General features: G+C 40.4%; 2 protein-coding genes across 3 annotated transcripts in view; one reads left to right on the plus strand and one right to left on the minus strand.

The window, feature by feature from the left end:
• Positions 1–3105: 3105 nt before the first annotated feature.
• Positions 3106–25750, minus strand: part of tg (thyroglobulin) — a 48359-nt gene continuing 25714 nt past the window's right edge. Inside the window, exons 32-48 of the mRNA XM_035382267.1 lie at positions 25546–25657; positions 25335–25411; positions 24114–24257; positions 23106–23171; positions 22312–22446; positions 21912–22076; positions 21422–21626; positions 21207–21294; positions 20959–21118; positions 20154–20350; positions 11746–11910; positions 11142–11309; positions 9785–9972; positions 6606–6713; positions 4179–4319; positions 3844–4037; positions 3106–3380 (exon numbers count right to left, since the gene is read on the minus strand). Coding sequence (XP_035238158.1) covers positions 3244–3380; positions 3844–4037; positions 4179–4319; positions 6606–6713; positions 9785–9972; positions 11142–11309; positions 11746–11910; positions 20154–20350; positions 20959–21118; positions 21207–21294; positions 21422–21626; positions 21912–22076; positions 22312–22446; positions 23106–23171; positions 24114–24257; positions 25335–25411; positions 25546–25657 — 2450 coding nt within the window. The 3' untranslated portion in view covers positions 3106–3243. The remainder of the gene's footprint in view (positions 3381–3843; positions 4038–4178; positions 4320–6605; positions 6714–9784; positions 9973–11141; positions 11310–11745; positions 11911–20153; positions 20351–20958; positions 21119–21206; positions 21295–21421; positions 21627–21911; positions 22077–22311; positions 22447–23105; positions 23172–24113; positions 24258–25334; positions 25412–25545; positions 25658–25750) is intronic.
• On the plus strand, positions 12752–19825 carry LOC118208003 (src-like-adapter). 2 transcript variants are annotated; one of them, XM_035382245.1, is made up of 8 exons: positions 12752–12904; positions 14576–14732; positions 15622–15721; positions 16364–16450; positions 16538–16641; positions 16978–17109; positions 18715–18844; positions 19007–19825. In XM_035382245.1, exons 2-8 carry the CDS (start codon positions 14618–14620, stop codon positions 19209–19211), a joined length of 873 nt encoding a protein of 290 aa, XP_035238136.1. In that variant the 5' UTR covers positions 12752–12904; positions 14576–14617; the 3' UTR covers positions 19212–19825. The 2 variants fall into 2 exon arrangements, with proteins under 2 accessions (XP_035238136.1, XP_035238145.1); XM_035382254.1 differs by lacking the exon at positions 12752–12904 and having other exon boundaries at positions 14418–14732.

Here is a 25750-nt window from a genome sequence, read left to right on the forward strand (position 1 = left end):
TTCTTAAATGATAAGCACATATTCAATTGTATTCAATTAATTTACAGTTAAAAGTTTCACGTTAAAAGGTTATACATTGAGAAATGCATAGTGCATGCTTCTTTGATGTATAATTATATATAAATATTATATTTAAATGTATAATATTAACTCAAAGCAGTGTCCAAGGGCATATTATCACAGAAACCTAAGGTGTTTGAGTTGCTTAATTGCCCAGTCACTGTAATCTTTCACACTGGTTACCCAGGTGTGATGCTTATAAATAAGGCAGCAGAAGTTCCACCCTTACAGCAGAAGATTGTGAGTTTAGTGCCTAGCCTATAGTCCCAAGACCAACTCATTATTAGAGATTGATTTATGCAATGGCATGGCAACATAATTCATGGCACAGGATTCAGTGACTAGAAAATATAATCCTATGAAATAAAGCATGCATCAAATATTTTTGTGAGAAGTGTATACAGTGGTATTGTGTACCTGTATATGTATCACAAACTTCAAAGCAGGCAAAGGTTGAACTTGAACTTTATCTGTGGGCAGTGCCCATGGTCTCCATACAGTGATAGCATGCCATTATTACTGATCTGGGTTGACAGACCAAAGCATACTCCACTGACACATCCATCTTGAGGAAAATTAAAGGAAATATAAATTCACAAAACAGAACCAAGATCAACCTCTAATGAGAGAGTTTGGTGCACATCCCTATCATTAGGACACGAGGCACAACACAGTGATGACCTCACATCCCTGTCCCAGTGTTTTCTTTTTTGGGTTGTTTGTTGGCTCAATCTTGTACAAAATCACTCATGAAATTATATGGGCAGCTGGTCCTGCGAGCCCACTACATAAACCAGGCCAAATTCTCTTATTTTAGCACACATCTCTTATTTTCTGTATTCATCATTAATTTCCTTGAAAGCCACTGTCTGTGATTATGTATGTATGAAACAAAACAGTAATACTTGGGATCATGAGACTAGTTCTGAGGACAGAATGGCAAGATTTTTCAACAATATCCCCAAAATATTCACAGTGCCCATAATACCACTGTTCTCTGACATATAACAGGACGCAGCAAATGGAATCTGGTTTTGTGCAGGTAGTAGCCACTGCTTGCTCTGGACAAGTAAACAGCGGCAAGTACTTTGGGTTATTATTATTTTTTTTTTTGCACTATGTGAAATATTCTCTTTGTTACAGGTCTCTTCTGTTATAAATTATCCTGCTGGTTGTTCTGACTTTGAGCCCCTGGATATTTCAATTGAATTTTCTTCTGTTCGCTCTTCTACCGGAAAATGAGCACTGGTGGGAAAAGTTGTAATTCTAGCCCAAAAACCAATGGGAAGTGTCAACTTCACATAATACTTTATGTACTGCGGTTTGTAACTGCAGATACAGGAGCCATCCGGTATCTGAAGGCCAACAAAGTGTAGGACACGAGACTCAACACTAATGGCCTAGAGCAAGAGGCTGGGCAAAAGTTCCCTAACTTTGCATTGACCGCTTGTCACATAAATTATACTTTAGATGGACATCAGCTTTAATCTAGAAGGGGGAAAAATCACCTTTAAACATGCATGTGAGTTTCAGGGCGTGAGACCAGGTCAGAGCACGACTGCTCCTCTCACCATGTGAGACGCAAGGTGCCAGGGAGCAGTATCCAGTTAGAAAAGATTGGCAGTAAAGTGTTTATTTCTATCCCAAATACAGTGAATACCGGAAGAATCACAGCTGCTACAGGAATGTGCATTTATTTCCAGTTTGTGAAAACAACACTGACTTCTGTTTTAATAAATATATTCAATTTTCAATTCATGGTAGGTATTAATTCATAAAAGATATGAATGTTATGTTATGTTTAAACGTATTTGAAAGGATATTTAAGTTATTTGCTATTTGGGCGGATCCTCTTTTACTACAGTCATTAAAACTCTCAAAGTGGATTAAAAATACAGACTGACGCTGAAGGGGCATGAACTGAAATCCCTCCTGGAGATCACTCTGCAGCCTGTAGCACATGTGTTTAAGGAGTTATGCATGTGGACAGAACTGTCTTTTGTCTTAGCAGCCCACAAGTATTGAAATTCCAGAAGCATACTGTAGCATTACATTCCTTTTCTCGACTTCCTGGACATACCGTTCTGCAATGCACAGCCAGCAATTCAATGAATCAATAAAGTCATTGAATTTGATTCAACATAAATAACTCCCATAAGTTCCCTTTAAAGAACTGTTTTCTCACACACATGAAGGGACCAAAACTACACAGGGGACCAAAGGTAATTGGACAAAGGAATATAATCTTAAATAATGTCTCCATATTTAGTACTTGGTCCAAATCCTTTGCATTCAATGTCTGCAGGAAGTCTGCAACCCATAGACCATGGCAAATTCTGGGTATTTTCCCTGGTGATGCTCTGCCAGTCCTGTACTGCAGCCACCTTCCGTTCCTGTTTGTTTTGCAGGATTTTTGTCTTCAGTCTTGTCTTCAGCAAGTGAAACGCATATTCAATTGGATTCAGGTCAGATGATTGACTTGGCTAGTTAAGGACATTCCACTTTTTGGCCCTGAAAAACACATTTGTTGCTTTAACAGCATGTCTGGGGTTATTGTCCTGCTGTAAGATGAAGCATTGTCCAATGAGTTTTAAGATATTTGGTTGGATTTGAGTGAATATGAATTTGTTGTACACTTCAGAATTCCTCCTGCTGCTGCTGTCAGCAGTTAAATCATCAATGAAGCCAAGGTAATGCTTCAGAATGCGGCCATAGGCATTAACCATACGCAAGTACACATGCCATTTTTAATGTTTACTGAATTATACATTATAGGTTACTGTTTTACCATTTGTCTGTCTTGTTAGGGCCACTAAAACTTTAGCACCAGCTCTGATTCATATTTATATAGATCTGGTCTATGAACGGGAAGAGGGATCCTAGTTTCTAACAAGCTTGTCACCAAATTGTTTGACAGTATGACTGAAAACATTTTGACAAAATGCCTAAAACATAAGGTGCCTGAACTATCTATTATGAACAATATTTTTTTGTATGATCTGTGAACCATTATATCTGTAATGATGCACTCATTCATATCTCAAATCTTTTTAGAATGCAATTTATTGTTTGATTTGCACAGACAGCTTCAGTGAAATGTGATTAGGTTCTATTAATACAAATTATGTAACAGCATAGTCAGGTGTATATTTGTCTATGTTATATCTATGTTAGTGCAGGGCTTTAATTATAAGCATCCTTTTCAGACTTTGGCTTGCTCTGGGTCACTGAAGTACGGAAAACGTTGAACAATTTTGTTTCTTGTGTGGGGGTTCCAAAGCTGTTCGTTTCTTCCTCTGAAAGGGCAGGTGAGAGTTTGGCTAGGGAGAAAAGACACGATGAGTTTTTAAACAATAAATAAACAGATTGTCACAATGATTTCCAGTTTACTTTTATATTGGACTGAAGTATTACTGATACAACAAATAATATTTTTTCAAAATATAATAATTTACTGTAAATAATTGTTTGTGGTTATAATCACTGATTACTTTCTGCTTTTTTCAAGCTCAGCAACGAACATGCGGCATGACAACAATTGAGAAAGCAGAGAAAAACTGCATGATTGAAAACTGCATACTTTATGCATATCCACTCTCCTTGCTTTGCTTCACATGCTGAGAAAAAATGTGTAAAACAACAGGCTGGCAAAACCTTGGATAAATGGCAGATAAAGCCCTAAATACTTGAAGGAGCTCAGCATACTTTCCTTACATTCCAGTGAAACCAATACCAGTAGCACACCGCAATCACCTACACTCTCTCCCAAAAACTTCAACATACCTGTGGAAGCTGTCAGCTGTGGAACATAGTCGGCCCAAAACGAGCACTCCGCCCTCCTTAGGCCCTTGTGGTTGCTAAGGGGCGTGTCCACCTCCTTATAATTGTCCCCCTCAGGACTGGGCAGGAAGCGAGGCCAGGGAGGTAGTGATTCACTGAATGACGCTTGGGAGAAGAAGTGTAGGTAGTTTGGGTTTCTGGAGAAGAAAACAAGAACGAAAAACAGCAAGGCACTCATTAAGCATATACTGAGTATTTGGATTTATTGATCAGTGCACTTGGTTTGATCTGAAGATTGTAGATTTATGCAGGGGAGTCTCATGCATTGTGTTCCGTACCCAGACTTGACGAAATTGGCCACATAGGCCATCATCTGTTGAGCCAGCCTTCGCTCCCTGCTGGTGAAAAGACTGTGTGTCCTGGAGTGATGAGGGACTCCAAACACAAACTGGAGGTCCAGAGGCATGGACAAATCGGCACTGAGGATGAAGGATATAGACAGGGGAGAAGACTTTAATTACTATAACAGATATTAAGTCACTTAAATAAGGACCATGGATATATAGTAAAGTATATAAATACTGTGCATCTTTCTAAAGTCCCTTCCAAAATGCTTGGCACTCTTGAGAAAAATTAACAAAAATAGCAGTAAAAATTAACCACACAGATAATTAAGTACATTGCATGGTCAGAAAATTGGAAATGAAATTGGAAAAATTATATACTTTTATATTAATACAAATACTAGCACAATTTCTGCAAAGACAGATTTTCAAATTACTTTTACACTTGTTTTTAATACTTAGTACAGTCACTCTTCACAAGGGACAAAGTTGCCAGGATTTTGTGAGATTGGTGGACATATTGTGGAAGTTTTTTGACCATTGCTCCATACAGAATCTTTCAAGCTCCTTCAGATCCTTCATATCCTTGTTCAGTGTGCACCAGAGGACTGTCTTCTTTTATTCAAACCACAATCTTTCAGTTGTTTCAAGTCTGGAAACTGAGATGGCCATTGCAAAACATAAATTTGACAGAAATTCATGGTCACTTTTGAGATATGGTTGGGATGTTTAGCTTCCATTTCCAAGTTTGTGCTTCCTGTGGGTATACCAGGTTTTGCCCAAAATAAAGGAATTAAGGAAAATAAAGTAGTTCATCATTCCAATTGAATCTTAATAACTGCTCCAGGATCAGTACATGCAAAACAAGCCTACAACCAGTGCTGAACTTTGATTGAAACCAAGTGCTACAGTCATTGAGATTTTTGGCCATGCATGCCATGTTTGCCAAACCTGCAGTGAAACATAGTGTTGAATCAGATGTTATGAGGTTCTTCTGCATCTACTGGTCTGGGGGCTCAAGAATGTATATAATGTAAAATTTCCCCTGTCTGTATTGCCTATTTTGCTGAAATAGCATTCACAGAAGCCACAGGAAGATGCCTGCACTAAAGCTGACAAAGTGTGTTCACACATCAAAAGCAAAGACACTAACCATGGGTCCCCTGGGAGTCAAGTGCAAATTTCACACCTGTTTTTTTGTTACGTACAATGTTTCCCCGAGGGACACCAGCGGGGATAGTTCTGAGAAATACAGCAGTATTCAAAATGAATGTGGTTAGTGCATCTTGGGCACATACACAATACCACAGTCATGACATTTTGAAGGAACAGTGGAATTCCAGAACAAAAGACAACACTCTTATACAATCCAGAAATGCCAGGAATGCAAGAAAAAACCAAATATTAGCTAACTCTGCCCTGGGTTACATGTCACTGTCACACCACTTGACACAGTTCATGCCCTCTGAATCTCAAAGAGCTTCACATTTGTACCTGAGGAAGTGCTCCAGAGTGACTATGCTGGTAAAGATACTCGCAATGGGAAAAGGCTGGGATCTTTATGCAAAATACTGTAGTTTCTAGCCTTGGCTATGTCAGCAGCTGAATATGACCAGGAGTCTGCAGTGACAGGACAAAACTGTCTTTGCCTTACTAAGAGTAGGGTAGGTTTAATCCAACCATGGCTCTCCAGGGCCGGTTTTAGCCTGCTATATTAGGGTGGGCTGGTAGAAATTATAGGTGGGCAACTTACTTAAGTGCAGTGGCGTCACTAGGGATGGTATCACCCAGTGCGATCGACCGGGGAGGGGGGGTGGGGGCGGTGCTGTTGGATGCTGTTGACAAGGGGGGGGGGGGCGGGGGGGGGTGTGTGGCTCTCTGCATTACTGCTGGATTAGTATGGTAATAAAAATATTTAATCTCGAATCTTGAATCCTCACAACACACCAAAGGCAACCAGATGTCACCAGGTATTGCCCTTTATCTGATCCAGGTTTCTCATAGTATTTTTTTGTGAGTGAGTGGAACTGTAGAGGGAATATACGTCAGCTGCAAGGTCATCATTGGTAAGTTGCTATTTCATGGCTTCCATCCCTATATATCTAAGTATTTACATATATTTGGTCAATACACTAACGTATGCTACAACTACAAAGCAAAAAATTGTGGAAAATATTACAGCACAACACTGGTTTAGTAAGTCTCTGATTGTAGAAGGAAGAATGCATTTATATTTCCATGCGAAAGGAGACAGCAGGCAAGAGAGACTTGGCTCTAACAGTCGCAGAGTGAAACCAAGCGACCTCATCTTACTTCCTGTTTCACCATGCTGCATAGCTGCACTTGCTCCAGAAGTGAATCCATTCTCAACATCTTAGCCCTTGCCCAAAGTACCTATGAACCCTTAAGCACACGCCTCACCTGGTCTGGGCCATCTTCTCTGGCAAATGGTACATGAAGACATTGGACCTTGATTGGGCTGCACAGAACCGAGCCATCTGGACCGCAGGACAAATGATGAAGAAATCCCTGGGAAATAAACAGATTCATTAATATGGAGTTGGTCCACACTATGCTGCTATAACACCCTCCACTCTTTCGAGAAGGCTGTATACTAGATGCTGGAGCATTGCTGCAGGGATTTGCTTCCATTTAGAGCATTAGTGAAGTCGGGAACTGTTTGGGTGATTAGGCTCGGCTCGCAGTTGGCTGTCCAATTGATTCCAAAGGTGTTGGATGGGGCTGAGGTCAGGGCTCTGCGCAGGCTAGTCAAGTTCTTCCACACCGTTCTCGACAAAATCATTTCTATATGGACCGCATTGTGCACCTGGGGGCACTGTAATGCTGAAACAGGATGACAAAACTTTGTTCCCCAAACTGTTGCCACAAAGTTGGAAGCACAGAATCATCTAGAATGTCACTGCCTTAAGGTTTGACTTCACTGGAACTAAGGGGCCTAGACCATGAACAGCCCCAGACCAAGGAGTGTCCACATACTTTTGGTCATATAGTGTATGCGTGCATGCATATTTGTGAGCGTGTGCTCTTGTGTGTGTATGAGTGTGTGCGCTTCTGTGTGTGTGTATGTGCACGAGTGTGTGTATGTGTGTGTATGGCATAATTGTACAGGCACCATCCACAAATGCATTCCATGGCTTTACTTGGATCACAAACGGGCTCTGTGATTAATGTGATGACATCAGTTCTCTCTCCTGATGCAGACTACTGAGTAAGAGTTTCCAGTGGGTTTGGGGGGCTCCTCATCGAGCTACAGCACTCTGGAATGCAGTGTGTTTACACAGCAGCAGATCCCTGCAGGTAAAGCCAATGCAGTGCTCTTGCAGAAACCCCTTCCAACTGTCGCAGGACCTTCTCATGTAGAGAGGAACAATGCAGATGTGCTTAACTAAAGGCAGTACCACTCATTCCAGAATCACTTCATGATGGGATTGTGGGCTTCAGGCTCCTGCCCTTATATAATAAATACATATTTTACATACGCTCATATTACTTAGTTGAACTGAAATGCTGAACGTATTATCTCACTTTAATGATGGGTTGATAATTTCTGAATACCACAGAGAGATGTTATATCTATTTAGTAATTGTAACTGGCAGTAAGGATCTGTCTATCATAAATGATTAAAACTAAACTAGCAGTTATTTGCTTTTTAAAAATGTATGATTGCCAAAGTTTCAGGAAAAGTATCTGTACAATTACTGAGGATTACTGATAAAATAAAAATAAAAAACCACTTGGTAGAAAGACAAGGGGTTGCTACATAGTGAGTTCTTTCTGTCCAAGGCTAGATTTTCTGCATGACTCATTTTTCCCACAAAAGAGAAACCCCATAAAATTTGAAAAAAGCAGAGTAATGGCAAAAAATGGAATGCATTTATATCAACTGTCCTCCGGTGATTGGCTTGGTCTGCAAAAGAACATCTGCAAGAAGAAAATAATAGCATCAGAAACTTGTGCAGTAAATCTATCTTTCCCGTGGTTGGAATACACCTTGTGTATGCTAAGACAGAATGCATATCCTGCATGCACATGTACACCTTTGTGAGGAGTGTTGTTTATTTAGAACTCAAAGGCTACTATTCTATAAAAAGCCACAGGTCTGTGGGTCGGTTCTATTCTCTGCAATATTTGACACTAGTCATTATACAGGGGAAAACACTGTGGTCACAAACACATGTCTGTTCTGGCACAGCTACATTAGACAGAAAACCTGTTTCTTCATGGAGTGCACACACTCAAAGTTTACTCAGTGGTTTCTAAGACAAAGGATTTTACACAAGGGCCATTATCTTGAGATCTGATGATAGGTACGTCACTATGTTTTACAAAAACTCACTCCTACCCATTAGAAGAGCTGGTAAATGGAAATAAGAGACCTCGTGATAGAACCTCAGTACGTTCAAATTATCAGAGCGTAAAACTTTGAGAGCCATTTTCCAGACACAGAGGACCACGTTTCTAGTGAATGGAATTAAGGATCAAAACATCAAAACCAAACTTTTCATTTCAGCACTACCTAGAGGCATCAGTAGGGTAGTGTAATATCAGTTTAGTACCCCTGGTTGCTGTGTTACATCATGTCTCAAAAATTAAGAATCATTATATGTTCTCTCCAAAAACCCTTCCACCTACACAGATGAGTAAAACTGAAGCACTTTTATCATATTAGCTCTTGAATTATTATTTTGATCTTGCATCAAGTTCAAAAAACAAGTTATGTTATACATAATAAAACAAGAATTGTATCTGAGTTTATTACGTTTTTTTGTACAGTATTGTAAATATGTACTTGGGAATATAGTGTACAGTGTAGTCCTGGCTATTTTTTGTGGGTATTCTGAGACCTACCAACATGTGCTTAAACAAACTGAGGACACCATTCCAACAGTCAATAGTGAAGTATGACGTCACCTTCACATTTCTTGGAAAAATAACAGCAGTTTAACGTACACTTATAATTAAACATACCTGTCAACTTAAAGCAAAAGGCTAGTTTGATGCTTTCAAGAAAGGAAGCATTTTAAATTAAGCTCCAGAAAATGTCTTTAGTTGTACATACCAAGAAAGGTCAACAGACTGAATTTATTTATGTAGAACAATATCAAGCATACTAACCACACAACAATACAGTCCTATTTAAAACTAGGAGTCATTATATCCCTTTCTTGACACTGGCCACATCTAAATCTTAGGAAATTCTCAAGCAAAACCACTTTAAAATGGTGCTTTCCAGGACTGAATACCTAATTGTTTTGACATAGGTGATATAAATCCACTCATCTCAGCCCTTTGCTTATTTTTGTCTATATCATCACGGCGGCTTCATAACCCTTCATCACATGGCTAGCCATGTGACTTTCAGCCTTTCACGGAGGGAAAGGAGGTTGTGTTGGGAAGTTAAATCATTTTTAGCTTCCTGCAAGTTCTGCACCTCTGGGCCTGAAGAATCCATCATGGCTTCTCGCACTCATAAATTACAGACACCAGAAATATAAAGCATGCCTGAGAGGCACTGAAGATGTGATTTTAGGGACACCATGTGACCAATATAAGAGTGCGTGGTGCTTCCATTCCTTACCTTGTGGCATTCTCCAAAGCCCGTGAGAAGACATTGTAGCCAGCGGGTGTGGGAGAGTGCTGCATGGAGTAGAACCATGTTGCGGCCTCTTTCACAAAGGCATTGGCGCTGTCACCTCCCAGAGAATTGGACAGAGCTTCGTAGAAGGCCGTTTTGCCATTTGCTCTTCCCTGCAGCTCCTCAAATTTCTGATTAGAAAACAAGGTGAGAGAGATGGGCAATTTTCACGGCAGGCAAGTGTAACACTTCAGGGTGCCTACCGTGCCACAACAATACTGTCAAAGTCAAATATCTTCTCAAATATAAAAGCAACAGCACTAAGGACAGAAAGAAATGCGTAATTTTAAGAACATGGGGGGAAATTTGGGCATAGTTACAGTATGAGGCAGATATGAAATTATGGCTTTTTAAAAGTTGCCTGAAACTACACCATAAGGCCTCCCTGGTGACCCAGGGAAAAATCAAAACACATCTAAGGTACCCTTGAGAGCAATCAGAAACTAAATCATTCCATATGTATAGCAAGTTTCATTCTCCCCACAGATTCTGCACTAACACAGTATAAGTATACAAAACTGGCACATAGAACAACTGAAAATATGCAGATGGAGTAAAGTTAATTGAAACAATGGTTAAAAAGATTTATATTGTTCAAAGCAACAATCTAACTAATTTAAAGATGAAAACGCAATACTAACCATCTACAATCTATTTCCAAAGTGATACAAACACTTTGGGAATGAGGCATTTGAAGCTCAAAATATATTCATAAAATATAAAGTTTTACGCATAAAGAATATGTATGTCAATTACAGAGAATCTAAAAGCTAATGACCAAGAAAAGCACTGAGTAGAGGGGTATACAGACTGGACCGTCAGTTATAAGCAAGACAGAGAAGATTCATGTGATGTCATTAACGGCACAGCCTCACTCTGGGACTGGCAGCAGAGGCCTGCCAGAGAGCAGTTGCACAGTTAACAAATAAAGGCATCCATCTATGTGTCAAACGTGTATTTAAACTCATGAGTGATTGTACACAAATCGATGCTTTTGTTGACTCATGGCTATAAAGAGTGAATTGTGTATTTCCAGTTTTTTAAAATGGAAAACGTGATTCATTTCTGTTGAATGCTCATGTTTCAGTGACACTAATAAAGAGACTCTATAGTAAGGAACTTCCAGGTTCACGCACTGTTCAGATGATCGGCCAGCATGCAACTCTGAGGCTAATATCTTATTTGAGGAAAAGTTTTTTTTGTTTAAGGAATGGTAATACATCCCTTCTCTGACTGACTTACTAATCACCACCAAAGCCAAAGCATTCTGTGGAGGAAAAATTTGTGTTGATTTTCTCACCTTGATGTTCTTGGCTCGGCTGATCAGCCCATCCTCAGCTGAAGAGCCCAACATTATGTCTACATTGCAGAAGCGTGTCCTCTGGAGGGCCAGGGAGGGCTTTTCCCTCACAGATATCCCATCAACCACTGGGGCCCATGCCTGCAGGGGACCACTGACAGCCAGCAGCTACAAAAACGTGGAAATGTTCACATGTTCACCCTGCATTTCATACACATATTCAAACAGACACACATTTGCTGTGGCCGCTGGATCTAGGTCAGAATGAACTGGAGACAAAGCTGGGTGACCTGACGTTATTTTCAATTGTATTAAGATTAACTACAACACATCCAGGGGAACCAGCCAGACTGCAGCTTGAGACTGACACAGTGCACCTCAGTGCCTTGCCATATCTCACAGATTATCCCTAAACTCAAGGCCAAATTCCAGAGTTGAAATTTCAAAATGAAAAATTCCACATTTTATGCAGGATGCATTTCTTTATTTATACAGTGATATAAATGCTGAAGATGAAGAATTTAAGGAGGGGACCATGTCCGACACACAAGACAGTGATGCCAGAAAGCTCCCCAACCCTGGCAATGAAGAAGCAGATGCCTACCTTGGTCTGGGCAGAGTTTAAGACAGGGGCTGGTATTTCTCTAAGGCAAGACACCACCTGGGCAGGGTCAGGCGAGGAACAGCCCACTTCACGGACAAGAGAGCTGGTCAGCTCACGGGCCCTTGAGCTGCCAATGACCGCTGCTGGAGAGAAGGCTGACCCCCCCTGAAAAAGAGGAAGACAGAACAAAGGTCCGCAACAAAACTAAAGCTCTGATAACAGCTATATATATATATATATATATATATATATATAGTATTTGAAGTAGAATGGAGGAAAGGAGGAAACCGGAATACTTGGAGGAAACCCACGTGGACACAGGGAGAACATGCAAACTCAGTACCTTCTTGCTGTCAGGTGACATTGCTCCTCACTGCACCAACATGCCACTCGGTATACATAACAGTTATGTGCAAACTACATAAATATAAACCACAAGAAACACCTCTGGAGTGTAACACAAAGCTGGAGTGTAAAAAAATGGGCAACATGAACACAACTGAAAAATATTACAATCCCTAATGTGACCCAAGTTTCAGACACTGCAGGTGCATTACAGTTCCTTGAAAGGCCTGGTATCCTATCATGAATATACAAATATCTGTTTAAACAGCAAACATGTGTCCCACAAATAATTCAGATATTGACACATGCAGCTATTTTTAGCGCAAGAGGCCATGCAAAAAATGTATTCGCTGGTGTAAGGTTGGTCTCTGCACAATATCATCCAACCAAACTCAACAAAATAATTCTAAATTGTATGCAAACATATGAAAAAAAGAAAGACAATCAGTATCTGGATAGGCTCAATAATACACACAAATGTTCACTTTGAAGAACGATCCGCTTCATAAGAGCTGGTTTTGTGCAATCCTCTCTACCTAAAAAGGGGAAGGGAATGGCTCAGGGGTTCTAGTGATATTGCACAGTCTCCTTCCTGCTCCTAACAGAGGAAGTGTGCAGCCAGTGCCAATCACCCTCACTCTCACTTACTGCGCCAGCTAAAAAACATGCAACTCCGCCCCCTCGGCAGTCACGAAACGGCCCCCCTGACATCGTCCGCAGTGATGCATCTGTCATTCCTCTGTGAGCAACAGCTGTTTCTGCCAAAGCTGACTCTGCCGGCGGGAGGGAACATCTAAATGAGCACTTTCTGAAGGTACTGCAAACCTTTTTATGTTTTACCGCAAAACAAAAAAATAAAATGGCAGCTTTACTTCATGTTTTCAGGCAGCTTTATGTGGGGCCACTCACATAGACTTTCACTTCCAATCTTAAACAGCAGGACATTGTGTACAAGTGAAGTAGTTCAGGATAAGTAGTTCAAGAGCACAATGAAAATTCCCTACAATAGAATCAAAATGACAAGATTCTGGTTATAAGACCAGCGCATTGAAACACTACACTACATATAAATATACATGTTGGTGTTGTTCTTTCTCTGGCAGAATTTGCATAATTTTATCTAAAAAAAACATGGCAGATCTCTACAGCAGTCCATTCCATTTAGTCCGAAAAAGCTGAATATTTACAGAAGATTTAAGTTTTTTTTAAAGGGAGTGGTTTTCGACAAATTAGTACACAGGAAAAGGCTGCATACAAATTGGACCTTGCTAATTATACACATCAAAAATTCATAATTCACAGAATAAAAAATGCTGTGGGAGCAGTATTGCGTCAAATACGATGACAAATACAGTAATCAATAATGACATTATGAAAGTTAAAATCAAATAAGCAGTCTGCCGATAAAGCTGAGTCAGCTGTTTTATTTCATTTGACTGGCAGTGATTGATGACTATCCAACTCATGCAAAATATTGAATATTGTATGCTTTACTGAATACAATATTCAGTAAAGCATTGCAGGGAGAATAACAGCAATATGACAAAAGGCTATGCCCATTCGTAGAGCTATATCAACCACTTTGTCACTTTGGTTTAGAAAATATAAAACACATTCTAGCATGATCTCATCAAGAATGAAGATTATGTTACTTATCGCACACTGTTCCAAATATGGGAATGATTTATAATGCATTCAATGCTCATTGTTCAATGAACCATCTACAAGAATTACAGAATACTCCGTTTACAAACTATCTTTAAACATAATCTGTAAAGGCTGCTATACATGCATTAATCTGGCATTACACTAATGCATCAAAAACACCCTTTATTATTCAGTTAATCCATCTCTAAGACAGCTACAATATATAATAACGTATAATTTACTCATGTTTTGATGGCTATGGTGGATTATTGTAATTGCACAGTTTAACAATGGAACACTGACCAACCATGATATTGAACTCAGATAAGAGTAACTTAATCAGCTAATTACATGTGTTCAGCAAGATCTGTAGCCAGGAACCTTAGATAGCATTTTCACATGCAAACTTAATCTGCAGGACGGAAAATGTTGAAAAACAAACTACATTTTCTCTATGTATTATGTTTACTTTTTGCTCTGTCCTACACTTCACATATTCTGCAGCAGGATAGTGCTTTATAGAGTTATTAAGCATTTTGTTTTTTTTTAAAGTTGCACCAGTCTGCTGAAGGGTCTGCTTTGGCTATTAGTAGCACTTCCTCATTTCTCTTGTTTGGCGGAACAGAAGTGTGAACGCCTTTCAGCTTCCCCATTCTGTCCGGCCCTGCCCTTACTGCTCTCTTCACACTGTGTGTAGGAAGTCACAAAACAAAGCTAGTTAGAAAAAGGGCGACAGACTGCAAAGCGGTGAAGAAGTAAAGAAGCATTGTTGAGTGCTGGCTAGTACTCCACATCAGACTCTTTCCTTTAAGCATGGACGATCTCCCCCCTGCCTTAGGCCCCTGCGGATCATTGGAGGTGTAGGGCTTGCCGATGCAAGATGGGTAACTCCAGCACAACATTGGTGCCCGGGCCTGAGGACGAAAATGGCACGAACTTTGCAGATCCCCAGATGAAAAGTATGCAACCCAGCATGCAACCCAGCATGGAGGAAGGTTCGGTGCTTTCCTTTATATTTTCTGTGGCTCTGTTTGCATTACTGTGAATGAATGTTTGGAATTTTATGAAATGTGTTCTTTTTCATAAAATGCAGCATTGTTGTAATAATAAATTTAACATGGGCTATTGATAAGATTCTTCGATGATAAAATTATTCAATTCTAGTGCAATATTATATTATTTACTGGCATTCAGCATTGATTACAACTAAGTATGTGTTATTCGGCATTATAAGTATGTGATGTTTGTGTTTATGTCACACTGATATGTTTACGGAAACTGATGTCCATCAACAACTTTAAAAAAAAACGTGAATTCAAATCTGAGTGAAAGCGCTTGTGCATGCAATCGAGTATATTTGCATTAATTCAAAAGGAGAATGACAGAGTGAAACCAACTGAAATCAGTGAGCCATAGATTGCAGCAGCTGACCTGGCATGGCTATGTCACATTTACTGTCCGTGATATGACTAACTAGCCCTATGGGATTATTTTTGATCATATACAGAAAAATGTGACAATGGAAAATGAATCCCAGGATCAAGGCTATTTTGAAAGCCTGTACTGTAAAATACCTCAAATATGAAGAAAATGAGTTTGATCTGCACACACTGAAAAGCAATTCCAGTGCTGTTGCAATGGAAAATATTTTTCATCTCATTTCATTTGAGATGGAAATTTTTTCATTGTAGCAATTTACTAGTAAAATAAAAGGAAGGGGAAGCCATTAGTTAAAGATAAGTCGGTGTGGCCATACTTTTCTGAAAGGATATCTCTTTATGTCTTCTATGCTGGGTCTGAATGGCACGCATACTGTAATACTGCTTCTGAGCAGTTAAGAGACAAATTCAGTCATGGTAACAGTTTATTTCTGCCTTTTTACAGTGACGGACAGCGACATCTTGGTTGTTCTACAGGACTACCCTCCACCGGACATAAGTCAGCCTATTTTCAGAATTGGAGAGAAGCTCCGAGTATTATCCCAGTAAGCGTGTGCTCCATCGTACATCTGTTCCCTACCACACTCATCACTGACCAGACACTGACACTTCAAATGTGGGTGGCCAGACATCTGTATATCTCAGGCAACCACCTCTATTACACAGACTACAGGGCTATTTCACTTGGGTCCGAGAATGACACAGTGTCCACAGATACTCAACCCTGGTCCTAGAGTACTGAAGTATCACAGCGTGTACAGGGCTACTCAACCCTAGTCCTTGAGTAATGACGTGTCACAGTGTCCACAGAGCTACTCAACCCTGGTCCTAGAGAACTGAAGTATCACAGTGTGTACAGGGCTACTCAACCCTAGTCCTTGAGTAATGACGTGTCACAGTGTCCACAGAGCTACTCAACCCTGGTCTCAGAGTACTGAACTATAACAGTGTGTACAGGGCTACTCAACCCTGTTCCATCACAGTAGTCTGCAGGCTTTCACTTCAACTATGCAGATGGCTGTTTTAAAATATTGCTTTGACTGAACCTCTCATGAACAAATCTGCTAGACATTGACCTTCCAGGAGTAAACAGTCCCATCAGAGGAACCTAAAAATCGTTCATCTCTCAGACAGAAACGCAACATTTTTAACCATGCTTTTCACCATTTTTTTATTCTTATTCTCAGAGTGGAATGGTGGTGGAAAGTGCATTCTATCACAACAGGAATTGAAAACTACATTCCACACAATCACATTGCGAAGGTCTACCACGGGTGAGCCCTAATTACTGAACATTTCACTGACCGAAGTCTTTCAAAAAGGCTGAAACTCTGATTATAAGATCACTCTGTACCTTCTAGATGGCTATTTGAGGGAGTGAGCAGACAGAAGGCAGAAGAGCTACTGTTCCTCCCTGGAAACAAAGTTGGCTCTTTCATGATAAGAGAAAGAACAAAAGAAAAAGGTATTGTAAGATGCAATAACTGATCAGACACGATCATGAATATATATTATATAAAGTTTGCTCATTTATGTCAAAATTGAAATATCCTCTCTGACATTTGAAAAGGCATTTCCTAATTTTGAGTTTTTAGTTAGACATATTACTTCTAAGTGGAAGCCAAGCTGGCGTGCCTCACATGGCCTATGTTTAAATGCACATCCAGCTTGTGACTTGATTCTTCTCCTGTGTTTTAGTATTTTTGAAAAAAAAATTTTGTGCATTTTAATGTTTATGCAAGACAGAGTCCTTGAATGAATGAACATGACTGATCCTAGCATTTTTGTTTTATTCTTGCAGGTGCTTATTCCCTGTCAGTCAGATACAGATCTATAATACATTATCGGATCTTCCGGCTGCCCAATAACTGGTACTACATCTCACCTCGACTCACCTTTCAGTGCTTGGAGGACCTTGTGAATCACTACTCTGGTAAATCCATACACAACTACATGCTGTCAGTGTTAACCAAGACTTAAAACTAAGATGCAATTCCCATTGTCTAAGAGTAAAGCTTAAAGAAATTCCATAACTATCCTGTAGACTGTTGTGAAAATGCACATTTGTGAGAAGTCTTAAGAGCTATAAATGCATAAATTCAGAATAACAAGAAAGTCATTCTGATAAAGTTCCAAAACTTTGCTAAGAGAAAACCAACAAATCCTTTAAAAGCTCATAAATAGTGCCTTAAATGATTTTTTTTTTAAAGTTTTATTTATCTCACAGTAGAGAATGCCAAACAAAAACAGTACACTCTCAGAAGAATGGGTTCCAAAGAGCTCCTTTGTATCTCCATAGAGGAAGCCTATGAGCCTTCAAGGGTTCTTTGTCAAAAACATAGTTCAGTCTGGAAGCTTTCACACTGTTCCCACATACCATAGAGGGTTACATAAAGAACAAAAAAATTTTCTATGGAGACAAGCCAAAAAACCCTTCTTTCTGAGAGTGTAGAATAATAGAACAATAGAACCAATGTACAGTCAGACAAAACATAAGCTTTTAACACTGATCTAAAACACTACTTCAGGGTTCACTCCAGGTGAGGAATATTTACTGCAAGGGCTAGCATAGGATAAACCTTAGTGTGAATGGGAATAAAAAATGTTATCTGAAATCATGGGAATTAACTAAACTATTATCTTACCAACATCAGCAGAACAAAAGGCTATAAAACATAATACTTTGCAGAACCTATGCTCATGAAAGCTTCTAATCCTCATTTCAATTGAGACTTTAGTCGTGCTGTGCCACACACACAGCGCTAAGGCCACACGCCAGGAGGGACCGACACAGGAAGTAAAAGACGGATGTGATGCCAGATGGGCAGCCTCACACATTTTGCTGAGGTCCACGTTAAAAAAAGCCTCAACATTTTATCAGCACTAAAGCTTCCCTTTCTTCACTTAACCGAACTTGCTGGCTTTACGTACATTTTTTTGTTTCGAAATAAGCAAGACGATACAAATTTGTTAACAGAAGTAACATAAAAAATAGCACAGATGGAGATGCTTTGCAATGGAAAAATACAAATTTTTGCAATGTACAAACCACAATGTATGTAAATATGTGGAAATAAATGAAATTGTACATTTCTCTAAATTACTTAATGTGGTTCGTGGAGGGGTCATATGGTTAGGTAAATTGCTCAATTTCCAGACTGGCAAATGTATGCTGAAACATGCCACTAATCCAGTAAAATGTACGGTAAAATGTAACTTATGTAAGCAGGAAAGGAAAATGGCATATGACAAGTAATTTATAAAACCAGAATAACAGAGACTGAATATTGTCAGAATATGTATGGTTATAAATGATCAAACATGAACATTTAAATCTTCAGTACTACAGTACTGCCCAACCGCTTTGGGTGCAGAAATGCATCACGCTTTTGAGGATGATCTAAGATTTAGAACTAAGACCAGCTTACTCTTCCCCCAATTCCACCCCACCTGGTTCCTGGGGTATGTTTGGAATGATACCAAACGTAAAAGTCAAGGAAGTGCGTATGGTGTTGACGGACAGGTTTTCCTTTCCCAGACACTGCAGATGGGTTGTGCTGCGTCCTTTCTGCTCCCTGCATGGCGCTAATGACTGGCAACCTCAACCTCACCAACCAGGCGCCCCCGGTGGTGACGCGACACAACTTTGACTGGCAGAATGTCCAGAGGTAAAGCCGTGCCCATGACTAATAAAAACAACAGCAAGGATATATCCTATAACATTTGCTCTAGCATCTACCTGTCCTAAATATGCAGATGACTCATTTTCCATTATGATTAGGAAGAACCTGATATAAATATACCACCCTGACATTTGTGTCTGTCCACAGGTCAGAGCTACTTAAAGAGAGCACACAGTGCAGCCCTGAGAACCTAGACTCCTTGATAAGCTTTGGAGTACGGAACAGTATCGCCTCCTACCTGTCCCTTGTGAAATCGCAGGACACAAAACAAAAGGGCCAGTACAAGAACAAGAAAAAATCCATCTACACTTTCCCGGATAACAAGAACAGAGAGGAGGACTGCTACAAGTAGAAGGATCAAACACCTCTCCAGCCAGAGAAAATCATCATTATTGTCTTGAGACTTTTGCTTACTTTTGTTTCCCCCAAGTTTTACCTGGGACAGCCTCTTCTAAAACAGCCATATCACCTTCGTTTTAACAGCACAGTTTCAATTGTGAGAGAGTGTATTGCAAGAGTTTGTGTAAGAGTTTTTCCTTTTGTTGCCAATTAAAATGGCAATTATATGTAAATCCTTTCAATTGAGAAAAGGGAGAAATATAGTAAAAAATTTATTTTATGTGCCTGTATTTTTAATTTGGCACAAATAAGCCTTCATATCCAGCCAGTCATATCAATCCAGAGAAATGGTAATGTATTGTAGCATTCATATATTATATATTTATATAGCTTCACCTGGTTAACCTCTTGTTACTGTACTTTTATTCATCCTGAATGGTCTTCCTGCATTTGTTCTGTGAACACACTGGCTGATCTGATATCAAGGGGGATCTTTGAGTTTACTGAGGAGAGGGTAAGGCTAACTCACTCAAACTGACTGCTGGATATTATTTTAATAATACTTCTTGCGATTAAACGTTTGTTTATGATAATTCATTGTGAATTAAACCTTGCTAATTCTTTTCACAGTTGTGACCTCAGTCATTTTTTTGCCTTGTGTAATGGGTCCTGGATTCTGAGAGATACAACATATGAGTATCAGATGGGTTCAGCTTTGACTCGTATTCAACGGAATTATTTGTACTGTAGAAAATCAACCTTAGATTGGAAAAAATAACCTTACAGAATAGTTCGCGATCTGGCCACTGCAGGAAATATTGTACAGAATAAGCTATTGATGAAAATCAGTTCAGTCAGTGCAACACAACATTTATTGAATCTGTGAATCCGAGCCCCACAATGACACCAGGACCAATGATAACCTTGGACCCTCAGGTCAGACGGGCTCACTTACCATGAGCAGAGCTCGGTGAAAGAGGCCGGCTGCCCCAGCGGAGATGAGGTGCAGGCTGGCAACGTCTGCCCCACTGCGCTCCGCACCCAAGGTCACCCTGCTTGGGTCGCCCCCGAAATGAGCAATGTTCTGCTGGACCCACTTCAGAGCAGCCACTTGGTCCTGCAGGCCTGCATTCCCTGGAGAAGCGGCAGAGGCTGGAACCAGCAATCAAAAAGACTATTAGACTAACAAGTTCATTACACAATTAATAGGTTTACCAGGGCAAATTACATAGATTATGTTTTTATGTACAATACTTATATACAAATGAATATTCTATAAGTGACTCAGGTTACCATTCATATTCCAGGGTGCAATATTTGGGGAGTGGCAGGCCTTGCAGGAGCATGAAAGTCAATGTCCCCCTGTTTTCTGTTCTATTCTGAGTTGTTATTATTGCATACTGTTTTTCAGGATACCCTGTAAGTATGTACGTTTACAGGGCTTGGGTAACTGTCATCCAACTTCAAATAGTTGATAGCCAGCTGTATCCAGTCAGCAACAACAGAAACAAGATTTTCTGAAAATGTAACCCGACTTCTCCAGAGGTAATAGGGACTTGACATGGGTGATGAATCCCTGCTGAGCAAGGAGCTGAGTTAGCACACTAACACCATGAAGTGTTTTTTTATGTTGAGCTATGTGGCAATTTTTTCTGATTAACCCTGTGCTGTCTGTCAGAGGAAGTTATCCAACACAATAATGCTCTGTTGTCATTGTTAGAAGTCTACGAACTGCACAGTGTTACACACAGGCTGCATACCTGTGCTGAGGAATCCAAACACTGCTGATCTGAAGTGCACTGTGACCACGATGATGTCGCTGGCTGCAGCGAGGTAGGAACCGTCCAATAGCGCAGGATCGTCAGCCCTGGCAGGTCTTGTGGGGTTGTAGAAGAACACGAGGACAGGGCTGTTTCCTCTCTATCACAGACACAAGAAAGATTTACAGGGAAGAGTCTTCAGCTGAAAGTTTGATCAAAATACTTTAATTACAATGGGTTCTACTCACATTGCTGCTGGGGACAAAAACATTCAGGTACAGACAGTCTTCACTGGATGAAGAGGAATCTCCATCTCCTGGTTGCAGGCAGCTGGACCTGCAACCGACATGTAATATGCCACACACGGTTAAAGCAAAAACAAACCCCACACCTTTAAGCTTCACTGTGTGGAAAAAGACTACAATATTTGTACTGAATACAATTGTTAAAGCCTAAAAGTTACCTGGGGAAGGTTGCGTTCCACGTCCCACTCCACTCAGCAGCTTGTGGTGGATTGAAACGCAGGTTTCTTATTGGAGGAAGAGCATATGGTACACCCAGGAAGTGGCTCACTCTCTTCCTTTCTGAGCCAACCACAGTTACCTTGGATTCACCCACAAGGGTTCCATGACCTGGGATGAGCACGGACTTGAGCTCTGACTTCAGACCTGATTTAAACAAAATGAACCCTAGTGAGTCAGTAGGAACACCGAATAAGCATATATAAAGAATATATAAACCTATAATTTCTAGCCAAACATAACATATACATCTTCTCCTGTTGCAACTAGTTTTCTTCGTCCTGTTGCAATTCCCTATGGCAACATTAAATCAAGGGCTACCTGAATCTGAGGCCTATCAGAAAGTGTATTTATACACCACACTTCCAACAACACTCATTGAGCTTTGGAATGCTTTTTCATTGGAATGAAAGAGTGTTTACTGAGGCCCACCTTTCCTGAGGTACACGTGAGAGGCAGACTCTCTGATTAAGAGGCGACAGCTCTGTCCCTCTGCAGAGGGCATGCAGGCGTGGGTGTCAGGGTACAGCACACAGCGCACAGCAGACTCCCGCCTCTCCACAGTCACCACAGAGCAAGAGTCTGTCCTCTCACAGGCTGAAGAGCAGAGAAACACAGCACACATTGTTATTATTATTATTATTATTATTATATATCAACTGGGACTGAATTTACTATGAGTACAATGGAAATTACTATATTTGTAGCAGCTCTATTGGGAGTGACTTCACTGGAGATGATTATACTGGGAGTATGTGCACTGGTAGTTACTTCACTTAAACTGAGTATAATGTAAATGATTCCACTGGGGCTGTGTGAGAGCATGGCTCACCGGACAGACACCAGTCTCTGGCTCTGTCAAAGTCTTCTGCGATGTCCTTGCTGATGTGAATGACATCAAATGTAGAAACTGATGGATCCACCAGGGTGGAGAACGTGTCCACCAGTGCCCAGTCACTCAGTGTTACTGTGGGGGCAGGAAAGACAAACTCAGACCTGGCGAGATACCTGGCATTACAACCGAATACAAAGAACCAGAATAAAAATATTTAACAATAACAAATCACATAAGACGCTATGGAAAGGGAAAGGTACTGTTTCCAAGGTCTAAGAGCATTCATGCGATTCACTACAGTTTTCCTAATGGGCAGGCTTGTGGCTACTGGAGAGCTATGGAAATTGGCACAGCTGACAGAACTCAATACATGAACTCCTGACTGAACGCTGAGTAGATACACTGTGGCATATAAACCCATAACCACGTCACAACAAGACACCAATGGGAAGAGTGTCTAGTCTGGTTTCACTCTCAGTTGAGAGTTCCTCTTTTAAACATTCTGAGTTCCCTAGTCAGTACTGAAGAGCAATCCCAAAGTACCATAACAGTGCAGTAAATTTACTTGCATTCCTCTACCTGTCACACATGCACTATGGTTGCTTTAGGAAAAGTGAAATATAATAAAATATGCAATTATAAACAATTATGCAAGATAATAACTAGACACCCAGTTGTCAGATAACTCCAGCTGAGGAATACACCATTTAACTTACAGAATATAAGAATATAATATAAGGCTAATTACAGTATTTCAATGTTAGCAACAATATGCAGTCCTTGCAACATACCATTCAGAGTAGCTGTAGGGAGACTGAATGGAGGACACAGGTCAGGACTACTAGTCCACTGATTAACTGAAAGGAGATAATATGATATTAGCACAAATCAGTCAATTAATCAGTAACTCGAAAGGTATTTAAGATTTAAGATATGAAATGCTCTTAAGACAAGAATAAGCAAAAATTCCTGTTAACTTAAGTGCAGGCATAGGATCCAGTGTAGATCAGAGGAAGTTGCATTAACAGGGACAAAGTATTCAGACGTTATATATCAATACAACAGGCACAGGATATAACCATGAAATGCAAAGCTTGGACTTCGTAACTGCCAGACCCCTAAAGCTGCTGAAACAAATCCCATCTGATGTGTGGTGGAATTTTAAAGGCATGATAACACTGTCTGAGAATTTAAAGTTCCATTTAAAAATGGTGACCTCTCTTCCAATGCAGAGCAGGTCAAGTAGAGTATTATTGCATCACCACAGTACACCGCTGTGTATTTCTTAACAGGGGTTTCCTGCATAGAGAGTGCCAAAGTGGAAAAAAAAAAATTAAAACTACAGACCATGAATATTATTTATTTGGTAGCACTCATGATAATTGGAGAAAAGCAGAGAGTGAGAGAGAGAGAGAGAGAGGGACAAGCAAGACAGCACACTCATGGGCTCTGTGGGCGGGGCTATCAATGATGGGCAGCTAAATTATCCCTGGCGCAATGATGGGGAGCACCAAACACCCTTTTCATGCCAGGAAAAACCCTGATTAAATGTGTCGCGTTTGCTTCACCCTGTAAAGCGCTGCGCTCCATGCCTCCTAAAAAGGCAGGATGTCATATTTTTTTCCATAATGTCTACTCTTTTGTTAGAGAGATATCAGTGGGGTTATCAGGAGAGGGTGAGTGAGGGTTAGGGAAAGCTCCAGATGTTGTCCAGGTGTGTCCTGTACAATAGGGAGAACTGGTGCTTTAGCCTGCACTAGGCTGGGGAGCTTAGAGACTCATTTTCCAGCTGTACACACCTGGTTTTTCATACCAGCCAAATGGAAACACCCCCGTTACCACTTTGGACGGCGTGCAGTCCATGGCCCGCCAGGCAGTCTGGTCCTCCTCACCACAAGTCTGGATCCCAAAGCTGTTCAGAGTCAGACAGAGAGCATCTGCACCTAAACAGAGAGAGAGAGGGGGAGGAGGGGGGACAAAGATGTCAAATGATCATTCAGAATCATATGCGTAGGTTTGGGATACGCAGAGACACTTCAACCCCACTATTTTCATATGAATTAGCTGAATTAGTATTAAAAGGGGAGAGTGCTATGAGGTGGGCGTGGAAGCAGGACCCATGGGTCTTCCACCTGAACTGGGAGATAGCCAATCACTGTTCTAAACACTTTGGGAAGTTCCTTCCATCACTGTTGGGGCCAGTACAGACAGGCACGGTGTCTGGGAGAAGCGACCAGTCAGGGAGCCAACTGCCTCAAGATTACTTAACGGAGAGATCTGGCAAGACTGATGTCACAGTCAGAGTCAGAGCATGTGAGTCAGAACATGTGAAAGGGACTTCTCAGCCATTCTTGCCTTGTATACTATTTCAAAAATAAATAACAAAAATTAAACCTCACAAGCATAATTTCCTTGGAAGACAGTAAAAGAAATTCTGTGTATTAACAAATTATGAAAATATTTTGCCACACAAAACACACTGCATTAACAAAACAAGCAATGTATAAATCACACAAACTAGATTTTTAAAAAAACTTGCCCCATAACAAAGTGTTAAGCACTTTGATACAGAGCAGTAAGGCTGCCATATGTCTTTTCTATAGCTGAAGATATTCAATCAATGCCCAGCTGTGGAGATACAATCTGAATGGTGTGTCACTGCTTACTTCACTAAGCGTTTCTCTTTATAGAGCTGGTTTCTAGGAAAAATACATTATCACCATATTTTGTTGTTGAACTCAAAATATTCTGAAAAACGCTAACAAATATTTGAAAATGAAAAAAAGCATTTTGATCAAACACACACAGCCTCACAGGGTTTGTTAATATGTTTGTCCAGCGTTTTTTAGAATTTAAATTTCTCATTCAATAACCCTGAGTGACATCCAGAACACAAGAGAACTTCTCTAACAGATATTCCTAAAATTTAAATCATCTCAAATGAATTCATGTTTTCTTCCATCAGTGATTTCCCCCACTCCCGAACAGCACTATGACAGCAAAGACCTGGCAGAACTTACCAGACTGTGAGTCTCTGACATAGCCAATCCCTCGACAACAAGGGTCTTCATCACAACGCCGTTCACATTCAAAAAACCTACACAAGCGACCAAACAGAGCAGTGTCATAAACTACTTTCTGCTGAACACATTTCACATTCACATTCCAGAGCTCTAATAGCATCCCTGAAGTGTGAGCACAAAATGATGTCTGTCATAAGGACAATCTTACCCCTCAGTGATGGGTTTTGCTCCCAGGCTGACCCGGCTCCGCACCGAGTAGGACACCATCTTTTTAAAAGGCACACGGCTGTAGAAGCTCTCCGCACTTCCTAACAGGTTGACTGTTAAAAAGAACAGACATTATTCCAGCTGTAAACTTCACAAATCAGTATATAAAAAACTTGGCGATCAAACAACATGTCCAGAATTCACTT

Source organism: Anguilla anguilla, chromosome 1 (genome assembly GCF_013347855.1).
Source record: "Anguilla anguilla isolate fAngAng1 chromosome 1, fAngAng1.pri, whole genome shotgun sequence".
Classification (NCBI taxonomy): Eukaryota; Metazoa; Chordata; class Actinopteri; order Anguilliformes; family Anguillidae; genus Anguilla; species Anguilla anguilla.